Source organism: Aethalodelphis obliquidens, unplaced genomic scaffold (assembly GCF_003676395.1).
Source record: "Aethalodelphis obliquidens isolate GAN/ISIS:26980383/991018 unplaced genomic scaffold, ASM367639v1 scaffold1, whole genome shotgun sequence".
Taxonomy (NCBI): domain Eukaryota; kingdom Metazoa; phylum Chordata; class Mammalia; order Artiodactyla; family Delphinidae; genus Aethalodelphis; species Aethalodelphis obliquidens.
The window spans coordinates 80,554,416-80,568,039 of NW_020837945.1; the positions used below are offsets into that span (position 1 = coordinate 80,554,416).

The window sequence follows — 13,624 nt, forward strand, 5'->3', positions numbered from 1 at the left end:
GCGCCACCAGGGAAGCCCACCCTAGCTTTAATATTCACATTTAGAATTCCCAAGACAGATGTCAGTTTGCAGTGTTGTCTAATCTAGTCACTTTATTATTGTTTATACAACCAATCCCAATAGGCCTCCAAAAGAGACAACTGTTATACTGAAATTCTAATTTCCAGTTGCCTGCTGCCGTAACTAGTGACTCTAGGATGCAAAACCCTTGAGTCAGGTTGCAATTAGAGACAGAAAAAACCCATTACAAATAAAGAATAGATACACACCTTTTCAAAAAGTCCAGTGAAATCTGACAATGATTTGATTTAAAAAAGAACACTGGCAAATGCTTACTTTTCATATCACACATACACACACCCATCTGTCTTTAGCTTGAAGCAGAAAAGTAAAATGTCAATTAGAAGCTACTATTGGTGCTATAGTGGATCCATTGGAGTGGATCTAAACCAGAAAGCAGTTGACCTTTATAGAAACATCTACTGTAATTGTCATTTGGAGATTAACGCACAGTATAAGCAGCTTTCATAACACCAAGTACTTGAACTTCTGAACAACTCAATGTACACTAATTATTAACTTTTAAAATAATTCTATGATCTCTGAAGACAAATATAAAAGACATCCAAACAAATATGAATTTAGGATGCAAATATCATTCATGTAAAGGCCTATGTTTTTTCTGGCCTTTTTGCACATTTATCCTGTAACCAAAATTTTGTCTCATCCACTCTGAAATACATATTATAGGAGGATGAATAGGCAGTTAAAAAGTACCAGAAGAGCAAAGGAATTCTTCTAAGGTTAGTTCTTCAGAATCCAGGAGCCTTAAGAAAAACATAATGCTGCTGGGGAAATGGCGCTGATAGACTTGCTCTAGGCAGGGTTTCCACAAACCTTCAACTTGTAAAACACACAATTATCTGTGAAGAGCGATAAAGCAAAGCACAACAAAACAAGGTATGCCTGTAAGCCTGGACACCTCTGCCACATCGGTTCCTCAGGGACAAGCCAGAGAGCTTCTTCCATCAACTGTCTCAAAACTGGGGTTGGAATGGGCTGGGCAGGCTCTGGGGTCAGCTTGGCTACTCTATCCCAAAAGGAACAGTCCATGTTTTTAGGAACACTAAGGGACTCTTTTCTCTTTCATAGTTATGCCACTGGCAGCTCTGCAAGGGACTTCATATGTCTCTCAAAGGTATCTGCATGCCAAATTTAGAAATCCTATTTGCATACCGCAGTGAAGATTAACTAGCCTGTCACAGATCTTTTATTTCTTTGATGGTTGTCGGCTGCACCCCAGAGGCCTGCAAGCCCTGCGCTTGCCCAGCTTCAAGACTGAAGAAAGAGCCCAGAGTCAGCGACAGAGACATCAATGGTCTGATGGATGGGGGAGCTTACATGCGGGAAGCAAGGTCTTGGAGCAACACCCCACTGTATGGGGTGGACGGCAGGGCAGGAAGTAGCTGCAGGCTTCACTCTGGGGAGGACTAGGGAGGCTCTCAGTTACGCGGAAATTGACGTCAGCTTGGCTCAGGGAAAGCAGCAGAGGAGCTGGCCCTCTAAACTCCTGTTAGGCCCCCGGGCTAAGTACTTTCCTGGGGCAGAGGTTTTCCCTTTGCTAAACTATCAAGGGGTAGCCATTCCGAGCTAAATATTAGAATAATCACCATCTCTGGTCGGGGAGGGTGGGAAGTATGTAGGTATTTTCTGATTAGGGTCTACAATTATGGGGGGAAGGTCAGTCGAGTGAGTAGGGTGTAGGTGAAGTGGGGACTGGTCAAGCAGGGGATGTACAGAGAACCTTTAAGCAAGTACATTGTAAACCTTGTTTACAACATTGCCGTATGACTGTCCCATGTAAGAGAAATACGCATCACCCTTTGTCAATATCGTTGGAACCACTTTTTTTTCATGTGCAGCAAAATTTCCATGAGTGATTTTGATGACCACTATTCTATTACTCTAACGTTCACTGTTATTTTAGTTGTAAATATTTCTATTATCTTAACACCCACCAAATATTGTTAATTGGTGGTGGTGGTACTGTACTGAAAAATACACCTGAAATTCAGTAACTTTGGAAGATGAGGCAGATTTAATTAAAAAGCCACTAAGAAGGCAAGTAAATGAGACACATGCGATGCTATTAATTTAGGAGCAAGGATTCTGCCAAATATTAAAGATGATGCTGAGAAAATACAGGGCAGCATTAATGCAAAAATGAGCATAAGCGCAGTAGATTCAACAGCTCCATAACTCATCCTTTCTAATTTATGTTTACTCTTAGGAAGAAATGTTTCTAGAATATGCACATTTTGAAGACTGCTGTCTTCAGGTATGCATCTCTTAGATCAAATAAATCATGTAGGAAACTGTTCTAGGTAAATTCAAGTGAGGAAATCCTGGAGACCTTTGGAAATGCAATGTTGAAACACGAAAAAGGCCCAAGCTGGAGCTGTAAAGTTGGAAGTTATCCGTGTAAGATCAAGAGTTTCAATCATGAGAAAGGATGGACTTGCCAAGCAGAGAGTACACATTTAAGAGAAGGTCAAGGACATAATCTTATGAAGCCACCAAATTCAGAGGACAGAAAGAGGAAGCAGATAGGGAGGACCCTTACCGAGAGCCTAGAATGTGTCAAGAAGGTTCCAAGCATATACTTCTAGCATCGCATTTAATCCTCCCTACACCCCTGCCAGACTGTTGCATACACCTGGTTGTATAATGAGGGCCATAAGAAATGAAAGGTGAATCACCTTAGCCCAGACAGTGCAGGTCTGTCAGATTAAGGCATGGGTTAGCCTTACATAGAAAAATCAACTGCACAACTTCAAAACAGAGAGGAGAGAAACTGAGGTAACTCAGATGAAATGAACCAGTGCCCTCTGTCTCAGTAAATGACACCAGCATCTACCCAGTTTGCAAAGCCACAAATCCAGGAGTTACCTTTCACCTGTCCTGTCCTTTTCTTACCCTCTCATCAAATCCATCAGCAGGTCCTAGGACTTCTACCTGAAGTTATATCCTTATCTTTAAACCACATCTGCTGTCCACAACCTTAGACTAAGGTACACTTATCTCTCCCCTAGAAAGCTCCAGTCACTTCCTATCCTGTGGCTACTCTTTCCGAGATGCAACCCACTTTCCCTACAGCAACTAACAACGTAACATGAATGCTATTGGCATTTGGGGTATTAATTAATCATTGTTCATTGTTGGGACTTCATTGTTGGGGATGTCCTGTCCATTTCAGAATATTTAGCATCCCTGGCCTCTGTCCAGTAGCATCCCAAGTAAATGCCTCCCCTTACTTCCAAATGTCCCTGGGTGCGGGGTCGGGAAGAGGATAATACTGTTCCACCCCACCTCCCGCCATTCCCCAGGTCGAGAACCACCGAGCCTGAGTGATCTCTTAAGGTAAATCAGATTATGCCACTGCTCTGCTTAAACCTTTAGTGGCTTCCCACTGCATTGAGAAAAACGCCCTAACTCCCCAGGTCGAGAACCACCGAGCATGAGTGATCTCTTAAGGTAAATCAGATTATGCCACTGCTCTGCTTAAACCTTTAGTGGCTTCCCACTGCATTGAGAAAAACGCCCTAACTCCTGAGGCTCTCAAGGCTGTTCATGACCTGCCCCCATTTGCTTCTTCAACCTCATTTTCTATAGCCGTCCTCTTTCTCCTCGTAGCTGCTTCAATCCAGCTTCCTTTCTCATCCTTAGCCACATCAACCTGTTTCCTGCCTCTAGGCCTTTGTGCCTGCTATTCCCCTGGAATAGCTTCTCCCTTGGCTCTTCTTGACTAGCCCTTCTCTTTTTCTTCAGGACTAGGCACCAATGATAACGTAGGTGTGAGGCTGCCAGTGGCCATCCTGGCTAAGACTGAAGGCAAGCACTGATGACAGACAGAAAAAGGGAAGGAAGGAAGAAGGGAGGGAGGGAGGGAGAGAGGGAGACAGAGACAGAGAGAGAGAGAATGGAAATGATATCTTTTGACCCCCTGGATTCCACTGTGCCCTAGGTAAGACTCATCCATTTGAATTCCCAGTACCCAGGCAGTGACATTTCCCTTTCTACTTAAGCTGCTTTGGGTTGGGTATGTACCACCTGCCATGGAAAACACTGACTACACCTGTGTGTAGCAAGGCTGGAAAGTGGACGAGTCTCTTCTAGTACTGGGTGAAAGGTGTGTTTTCAGGATTCCGTTGCAAGCTCCCTTAAAGAAGGTCTAGACTCTTTGGCAGAGTTGCCCAAACCATTTCCAGCTCTCCACTAAATATCTCCCATGCCCCCCACCCCATCATATCCTTTTTCTCTTTCTTCTTCTTCCATCTCTTCCCATCTTTTGCCCTAAGGACGCTCAAAACTCCTCTTTCCTGGAAAAGAAATCTTCCCTCTACCCAGTTATCCTGAGGCAGGAGAATAGATGGGCTCCAGGCTAGACATTTATAGCTACCTTCCTGTTCATATTTATTGAGGTAGGAGATAGATGGGCTACAGGCTAGATATTTTTGCAACCGGCCTGTTTATACCGCAAGATAGAAATGACAAGAGGAACTGGGTAAACAGCTGGACTTTGTCTCCTGTGGACACTTTAAGATAACAGTAATGGCAGGGGCAGAGTGGGGCTAAGCCCTGCTCAGGTGAAAAATCAAGAGATCACATATTTCTCATCCTTGGAGTCAGGGAGACCTCAACTGCACATGCACAGAAAGGCTCCTCAAGGGTCAAAAAGAGTGGCGGGGGACGCCAGACTATACGTTTTGCTAACTTCCCAGGGACCCTCGCACTGAAATCCATCTTGGCTAAAGGATGCACACGCACATAGGGAAGGACCCTGAGACTAATCAGCTATGGGGGCAAAACAAGATGACTGGCCAGAGGAAAACAAAGACCAGGAAGACTGCCCCCTTACGAATGATTTAAACTTCCCGAAGGCGTCACTCTCTCTGAGCTTGCCTGTGAGGCTCTCTGCATGTATTCTGCTTTTCTAATGAACGCCTTACTCTCCTTTCTACCTTCTGTCTCCTTGTCAAATTTTTTTTTCAAGGCAGACAAGAACTGGGGCCCAGACTATAGCCACAGCTTCTCGTGGTCTAGTGGTTAGGACTTGATGCTCTCACCGCCGCAACCAGCTTTCCATCCCTGGTCAGGGAACGAAAGCCTCACTGCAAGCTGCCCCTCTCTGCTGTGTCTGTCCAAAAATCAATCTTTTTAGATTACATCCTCTCTCTCCCACCCTTCACCATCAAACTGCTTAAAAGAGATTACACACTCTCCTCCATTTTCTCATCATCTCCATCAGTTAACCCTGCCGCCAGGCTTTTATACTCACCCTTCTAGCGAAACTGCATCTGCCAATGGTCACCATCCCCTCCTAGTTGGTCAACTAACTCATGGCCTTTTCTTGGTCCTCACTCTTATTGCTCTTTCTGCAGCATTTAGCCTAGCTGACCATGCCTTCCTCATGTCCCCTGGCTTCTGAGATACCTAAAGGTTTTCCTAACTTCCTGGCTATTCTTTCTGGTTACTGGGGCAAAACCTCTAGGCAAGAGTGATAAGGTGAGTGCCAATGCTTGATTCAATCTCCTTGGTTCAAGTGAAGCCACTCCACTGGTTATGAGTCCTACTCCTTTAAAATTTCACCTGAAAGGGCCCATCACTTAGGTTGCTCAGAACAACCTAATGCTAGTAGATAAAAATTGAAATGGTCTAGGCACCATTCACCATTCTTTATGCTCTCTGAACACTTGGATAGTATCTACAAATGTCCACTGGATTTACCTGTCCAGGTATCCCTCCTCTATTCATACTATACACCAGAACTTTAACTTGAGGTCTTAAAATGGATTGGGTAGAAAGACCAATCCTGCATCATAAAATGCAGTATATATAGTACAACTAACAGTTATTTTAAGCATAAATAATGAACAGATATAATTAAAGTGAGGCTCCTGTGTTAATTGCTGATCCTTCCTTACCTGGGTATTGGGGGAAACCAATGGTTGGTCTGTCTGTACAAAGTTCAGGCACTTGACCCCAATTTAGCAATATTTTCTGAACGTTATGAAATGAAAAGAATTATTTTCTTATAAGGAAATGATCAGATCTTATGAGTTATGAGCAGATTCTAGTCTCACTTTTTCCTGTGTGTAGTAATATAGCAGATTTTTGTTCTATTTTGTTCCTATTTTCACTTTGATTTTGATTAGGAACACTTGTGGTGTGGTTGCTGGAAAGACAGACCACACACACGTGAGCTTGGATGAAGTTGGAAATAATCATGACCACATTTCAACTTAGAACCTTCTTTTTTAAGGAAGGTCCTTCAGGCATTTTTATTAACAAGCAGATATAAACTTGGCAAGAGCACCTTTCAAAAATCACAGTTCCAATTATTTTTGTGAGGTCAAGAGAAAGTAGAGAACACAATGGTGGTGGCTTAGCATCAAAACAATAACAGTCAAGTTGCTGACCTTATGCCTTCCATCAAACATAACTAGCACCTGCTCTGTTCCCCGACCTCCGAAGGATGACGAGAAGCTGGCATTCAAGGCTTGACGTTAATCTAGACCACACGTAGCACTTGCTTTGACAGCAGACACAGCTCCCACCCAAACCCATACGTGGACAAAATGGTGGCCACGTTCTCTGGGCCAAACCTTCTCATCTCTGACCGTCTTCTAGATCTTGAAGTGTCTGATTCTCCCCGGGCAAGGGCGGACCACTGGAACTGGACCTTCAGGAGCAGGAATGCTAGGCTGCGCCACCTTGGGTGTCTTCCCCACGTGAAACGCTTCTCCTGAGGCTGACTCCACTGAGGCCACACCCGAGAAGGCGTGGCGCAGGTCGTAGTGCGCCGGGTACACCGGTGGGGGCATCGGGGGAGCTGCCACGGCCCTGGGTCCCCCCACCAGGGAAGCCGCGGGCTGGCCAGCTGGAGAAAGTGCTGGCCCAGCCGAGCCCGGTGCAGCGGTGAGGGGCCCTGCTTCGGCGCCGTCTGGTTGGGGCCGCGGGAGCACAGGCTGGAGAGAGGATTGTTTCCTTAGGTTAGCTGCCTTTCTCTTCCTTCCAGGTGGAACCCCACCCAATTCTCTCACAGTACTAATTTTTATTTGCAAGGAATCTGGCAAAAAAGAACTACCTAGGTACAAGGGATGGCCATCAGGGCTCCAGGGGAGGGGTAACTGGCCTGCGGTAGCCCCTTTCTCACCAGTTGTGTTGGGGATGGTAGACTTACACTGTTCCACGAGCAAAAGAACCCCACCTTATGGCTAACCTTCACCAGTAGCGTCACCCTCTTTTTCATCTACACCTGCAGCCACAGGGAGCTGTGAGACAGATCTGCCCACCTGGACTCTGCAACTCAGAAAACCACGCCCACTCCCCCCACCCCCCCGCCTCTCCCCGCCCCCGCTCCCAAGCTAGCAAATAAAACACGTGGCCTCGCCAATTGCACACTAGGGAGGTTCTGCCCTGTAACCACCAGTTCGTGGGAGGGGAGGGCATGGCTGAAACAACCTTTTGTTTTTTGATGATTTCACATTCCCTGGCGCTATCTATATGGCGGGGCTCAAAAGGACAGGCAGCAAATGCCCTGAAATTACTAAGGCACCGCAGAAAGGTGAAGGGGTCATTGTATTCTGAAGATAAGGGCAAGTGCATCCATGACGCCCTTACCTGTGTTTGGAACACCGTGCAGGTCACTGCAACATCTTCCCCGCCAGCAACCTTCTCAGTGACTGTCCCCTTACAGAAGCCATATTGCTGCCCACAGAAAGAGAGGAGTTATTTGAACCAGTTCAGAAAGTGGACTTCTCTCCCAGTTTCACTTATACTCCAACACATCAAGGGAAAAAACCTTAAATTCCTAATTCCTTTTTTTAAAAAAATCTTTTTCCTAAAGTGTATGATTTCTGCTTATATTTTATTATAGAATGTAGAAAATACAGAAAAGCTTTGGGAATGAGATCACCCAGAATCTCAGAAATGGTGGTGACCCAGGAGAACTTCTGTTCACATCTATGTATTTCTTTCTTATTTTTAACTACAATTAAATATCATTTAGAAATTGGCATCACTAACTACACCATTTTGTATACTATGTTTTTCACGTGCTATAATGATAGCATTCTCTTATATCATTCCTTATTCTTTGAAAGTGTTAATTTTCGTGTCTGTATAATTTTCTATTTACTAATGCGCCGTATTTTATTCAATGATTCCCTCCTTTTGGACATTCAGATCTTCTGGGGTCATTTTGTACCTGTCGTAAATCATCTTTATAGATATATTCTGTGAAACACGATGATCTCTTTAGGCTAAATTCCTAGACGTGGACATTGCTGGCTTAAGGACTTGAAAGATTTCATATCAGAGGTCTATCTAGAAAATCTACACTTTATACTCCCAATGGCCTGACATGACTCATCTTAGTTAGGAAACAGCCTCTCTAACTCCAGGGGCCTCCATTGGGTGAGAAGATCTGGTGATAGCTCTTAAGCAGGGGAGATGACACCCCAGAGGATGACCTGGCACGACCCAGCCTCACAGGCAGTGGGTATTTTGCATTTCTCCTTTCTGCAGCCACAAGATACGAATTTGCTCTAAGGATGCTCTATTCCATGACTTGGCTTTACCAACCCAATGCCTAGCCCGCTCACCTTTTCTGCCAGCAGGTTGCACTTGGCTGGGTCTACGATCTCTTTAGCAACACAGTCAGTGGCAGCCACTGCAAACTCCACAGTGACAGAAGCTGAAAGAGGCTGATGAGGATAAAAGGAAAATTTTCAGGAAGCAACATGACTTAGCATGAAAAAGACTGGTAAGGAGAGGCCAGAGGGAAGTAGCGAGGGCCATGGAATTGCACAGTCCAGGGAGCACGTTTCACGGAGACCACACTGTGTGGCCAGGAAACATGCCCCCGGTGGCTTACATACGGCTTACAGTGAGACACTGGGTTTTTGAAGGGTTTGCATACAGAAGCTGGGGTTGGGTCTTCCCTGAAGGAGGTGCAGGTATCCACTGCCCATCATTCAGAGCAGAGGTGAGTTTTCAGGTAGAAAGCAGGAACCCAGAGGGCTGACCTTACGCTGACCTGAGTGGGAACCCTGCCTCCTGCCAACTTCCCTATTGGGGTTGCACTTTGAGACCCAAGGCTCAGGCTACTCCAAGATGGGGTGGGAAAGTAAAGAAGTTAATGCCTCTCCCACGTATTTTAGACAGCAGGATCAAATGAAAAATATAAATGAAAGTACAGAAGATACTTATGCTTTTCTATCTTATAGTTCTTAGAGCACATGGACACTTACAATAATAAAATATCTGTTATTTGTTATAGTCTGGGGCGGGGGTGTTCTGTGAATCGCATATTCTGGTTAACAGAATTACTATCTATAGTGTATTTCCAAGTATGCCATGGCTGGCATCCAGAATACTAGTTTTTAAAAATATTAGAATTCCATTGCATTCAAATGTGCTAACCCAGCCACGGTACAATTAGTTTTTTTTTTTTCCTCAGTGATTCAAAGGCATTTTAGGATCCTTGCCCTTATATGTAAGTATGCCCATGCCTTTGTAAGTAGCAATTACAAGAGTGCTGTAGATGTTCCGTGGTGATGGGTGATGGCGATGTGGAGACTCATGAATTTACAGTGGGTGCTTCTGGATAAAGTGGGAACTTCCACCCTGGTGTTAACTGGAACGGAGGAACTGGGGACACACAGCATCTGGCTGTTTTGTGTTGAAGTGGCTTAGGTGGGGGATGCGCTGAGGGTCCTCGGGGTCCTTAGGACACTCAGGACCCTTTCTTTCCCTCTTTCTCCCACCACCCTCGTTGACTTCCCGTGGCTGCCCCTGCACCTGCTCTGTCCCTCACCCCTGCTTCACCACGTCCACTCCCAAAGTGCCACCAAACTGCCCAAACCGTCAGCAGGGTCTCAGTCTTACCACAAATTGAGCCCGAGAAATTTCCACAAGCTGAAAGTAGGAGCCGTTTTTCTGGGCGTTGAAGGCAGCCAGCGCGGCCTCTACTGCGTGCACCACCCGGCTGTCGTTGAGCGGGGCCAGCAGGGGGCAGTCTGGACACACCTTGTGCACGTCCTCGGCCGAGTCTGCGCACAGAGCGAAGAAATCAACTTGGCTCGGGGCTGTAATTCTCTGCGGCATTTGCCCCCGCTCTGCTTATTTGAAAGGGCTAAAACATGCTCCAAATGGCTGCAGGAGGATCCTCTGCTTCTTACTAAACCTTCGGGTGGCTCCTGCCATGCTGGCATTGTTGCAGAAGCCCCTCTCACGAAGGGGCGATTTTCACCTCCAATGAGAACAGCTCCTTAAAACACAGTTTTAAAGTCCCCAAACCCAGGAAACTTGGCTTCTTTTCATCACCAACAAAGTGGCTAGAACTACTTCTGTTGAAAACAGTTCAGGTTCCCTCCTCACTCTCTCTACCAGGTAACTATAATAAGAATAATAATCATCTCTACCTGGACTGGAATCACATTTTGCAGACAACACGGAAAACTCTCCGTCTTGTTTCAGCACATTGAAATCGCAGTCTCCTTCCACCGCCTGGAGAAATAAACCCACAGTGAGGGCCCAGGAGGAGGGCTGACCTCTCACTTCTCACGGTGGGGGGATGGTGGCAGGGGGGACGTGGATGTCAAAGGTGAGCCTCACAAAATCTCCTTCACTGGGTGATGTTGAAACATGACACTGGTTTCGCAGGGGGTGGGAGTACGATAAAAAGGTGAATTGTAAAAATCAGCCCCAGGGAAGGCGCCATCAATTGGCAATTTTAGCTGCCCCCGCGTCAGTCGCCCTAAGAGGGGCACTCACGTGCTCTTTCAGCTGCCTCACGCTGCAGTTTGCCAGGGGAGTGGGGTCCAGTACATGGCAGGTGGTTTCCAGTGTGTCTATTTCAAGGTCAAACACCTCTCCCGTGGGCCGCTGTGGAGACAGAGAATGAAGAGGTGAGCAGCCTAATCCTGCTGAGCGGGTCCAAGGGTGAGCCCCTACTGGGTTTGAACCCACTCCCTGTTGGAGAGGTAAGAAAGAAGGGGGCGTGGCCTTGGACTGGTTGATGGAAGCACAGCCATCACGCTGAGCTGTATCTGGAAGCTAAAAGTGAATGTTGATACGTATTTAATTTTAAAATTTTCACCCTTCAAGCAGTACTTTGAAAAAGTCAGCTTTGGATTTTTCTCAGTCAAGCAGCGAAGTAAGTTGGTGTAGGATAATAACTTACTGTCTCTCTTTTATCTTCTTCATCCCTCCCTCTACTTCTTCCTTCCTTCCTTCTCAACATCTACTTTCCTTCCTTCCCCATTTTCTTTTCCTTCCTAAAGGAAAAGTTGTTGTCTGTGGCTTTTTTGTCTTTTGGCTTGTAGATGCCTGGATGAAAAGTTGCGGTTCCCTACTGCCCCCTGCTGGTAATGAGAGGGAAGCGTGAGCCTCCCTCTGATGGAGGAAGCAGTGCGTCAGTCAGTCACTAGCACAGAGGGAAGGAGCAGCGGGTAAGGAGGTGATAGGGGAGCTTGTATGACTCCTTGGAGTTGTTCCTGCCAGTTCACCTGTTTGTGTATCCTTTCTTCAAAGCCCGGAAAAATCCAGAAGGTACGAGTATGGCTGTTTTTTCTTTCAGCCCAGCTCTGCTTGTCTCTCATGTCTGTTCTGCATGATTCACTAGTACCTGAAGCCTCAAAGTTTCCTTTCCTGGAGGAAGCTGTGTTTTATGATGTGCAGATATGCCCCAATTAACTTCCTGAAAACACTCAGAGCTAGTGAATAGGAACCTGGGGCTCCTGGTTTTCTCCAACCCTGCTGTTAGTGAAAACTGCAGTGTTGTTCCTTCTTTCCCTCAAATATACACATTGTGTGTCATTTCCCCTGAATTGATCAGTGCTTCCTCTGAATCACCACTGTACTTCACTATGGTTGCAGAACTCCTAAAATCCATCTGGTACAAACCTGATTTCAAATATTTTGTCCCATTGTGAGATCAGATGTCCATGAGTCAGTCCAGACATCCTGAGGTTTGCCTTATTTTCCTTCCTAGACTGTGAATCTCTTGTGGACACTATGTCTTTCTCACCTTTGTATTAGGTTGCATCATTAAAATGCCAATATTTGACCGCTTTTATTATACAAAACTGGCTATTTCATATGAGTCAACTTAGCATCTCCCATAGCGCCTGACACTGGTTCTTGCCCATGGAAGGCTTGTAATCAGTATTGACTGAAAGAATTATCCTTCCTCAGCTATAAAATCTAATTTCAAAATAGGCAATAGATGGATGTCTTCTCCCCACCTCTCCAAATCACTCGGCTGACCCCCAAGGCACACGTTTCCCAGCTTGACCATCATTGTCACCAGCTTCAGGCTGCATTGGTTTCTTATGTAGCATGTGAGCGGGTGAATCCTTTCATGCCAAGATTTCTCATTGGGATGTGGATACCTTTCTTGGGGAGGCAGCTTGTGTAGAGGAAGGAACACAGTTCTGGAATTGAATCCTAGCCTGTTGCTTACTATTTTATGACCTTGGGTAAAATAATGCCCTAATATGTCAGAGCCTTGGTTTCCTCATGTAAGACAAGGACAATACCCCACAGGACTGGGGGTGGGGTGAGAGAGGGGTTAAGGAGATGATATATGTGAAAGGGCCTGGCACATAGTAGGCACTTATCAAATGCACATTTCATTCACTCTCAGTCTTTATCTAGAGAAACAGAACCAAAGGAAAAGAAGTGATTTCCAGTCAGTGGTAGTTGGGAAACTAGAATCCAGTCTCTGGTCCTAGTTTTTCTAGAAAACCACACCTTCTACCTGTGATCCTCAAAATACCATTCAAAGCCTTTCCCTCTCCTCCTGCCCCCAACCAGCACCCTCCTGGAGACCACTGACCACAGTACAGAATGTCTCCTCTCTTCCCTCCGTCTCTCCCTCCCTCCTGGGAGGAATCAGGGTGTTTCCATTCTGCGACTTCATTTGTGCTGGGAGGTGGGCTCTTAGAGACACCCAGCTGAGCCCCACCCCCTCCTACACAGCAGGTTCACTTACCCGCGGCCACACCTTCACACTCTCAATCTGGTTTAAGATGTGCTTGTAGCCATGAGGAAGGTGCTTATTGATGTAGTCCACGGCCGCCAGGGCTGCCTGCTCTGTTTCTGGGTCATCACAGGCTGGTTCCCTATAACCCGGAATCGGGCCATGCGGGACAGAGCGGCAGGCACAGAGCTGAGCAAGGCAAAGGAGCAGGACAAGGCACTTCATGGTTGCTCCGGAGAGGTCTTGGCAGGTCGACAGGCAGGTAGCTGGAGGCTTCAGGCCCAACCCAGGTGCTCTGCTGGAAAAGGCAGACTGGTGGAGGGTCCAAAGGCCCTTTATTTGCTGGAGCCTGTGGAAGAATTGCGTAAGGATGTGGGATGATTTCTGTTCTGGTTCCAAAAAAAAGCCCCCTGCAAACATCAGTCCTGGAAAAGCAAACAGGTTAAGACATCACTGATCCCCCTTTAGCAGAAATCTGCCAGAGTCAATGCTTGCTTGGGGGTGGGTGGGGGCAGATTGGGGGGTGGGCTGGGGAGATGCTCCAGAGTCAGCTTGGAACATGGTAACAGCAGCAAA

General features: G+C 46.3%; 1 protein-coding gene across 1 annotated transcript; it reads right to left on the reverse strand.

The window, feature by feature from the left end:
• Positions 1-6,305: 6,305 nt before the first annotated feature.
• Positions 6,306-13,288, reverse strand: AHSG (alpha 2-HS glycoprotein). Its single transcript, XM_027109468.1, has 7 exons — positions 13,061-13,288; positions 10,840-10,950; positions 10,488-10,572; positions 9,952-10,115; positions 8,667-8,768; positions 7,684-7,770; positions 6,306-7,028 (listed from the first exon to the last, which is right to left on the reverse strand). Exons 1-7 carry the CDS (start codon positions 13,271-13,273, stop codon positions 6,687-6,689), a joined length of 1,104 nt encoding a protein of 367 aa, XP_026965269.1. The 5' UTR covers positions 13,274-13,288; the 3' UTR covers positions 6,306-6,686.
• Positions 13,289-13,624: the final 336 nt, after the last annotated feature.

Bases quoted from the DNA above. Each gene is read 5' to 3' on its own strand.
- AHSG (XM_027109468.1), bottom strand. From the start codon at position 13,273: ATGAAGTGCCTTGTCCTGCTCCTTTGCCTTGCTCAGCTCTGTGCCTGC. The intron at 10,951-13,060 runs GTAAGTGAACCT...CTGTCTCCACAG, and splicing joins GTGTGAAGGTGTGGCCGCGG to CGGCCCACGGGAGAGGTGTT. The intron at 10,116-10,487 runs GTAGAGATGATT...CTCTGTGCGCAG, and splicing joins AAAATGTGATTCCAGTCCAG to ACTCGGCCGAGGACGTGCAC.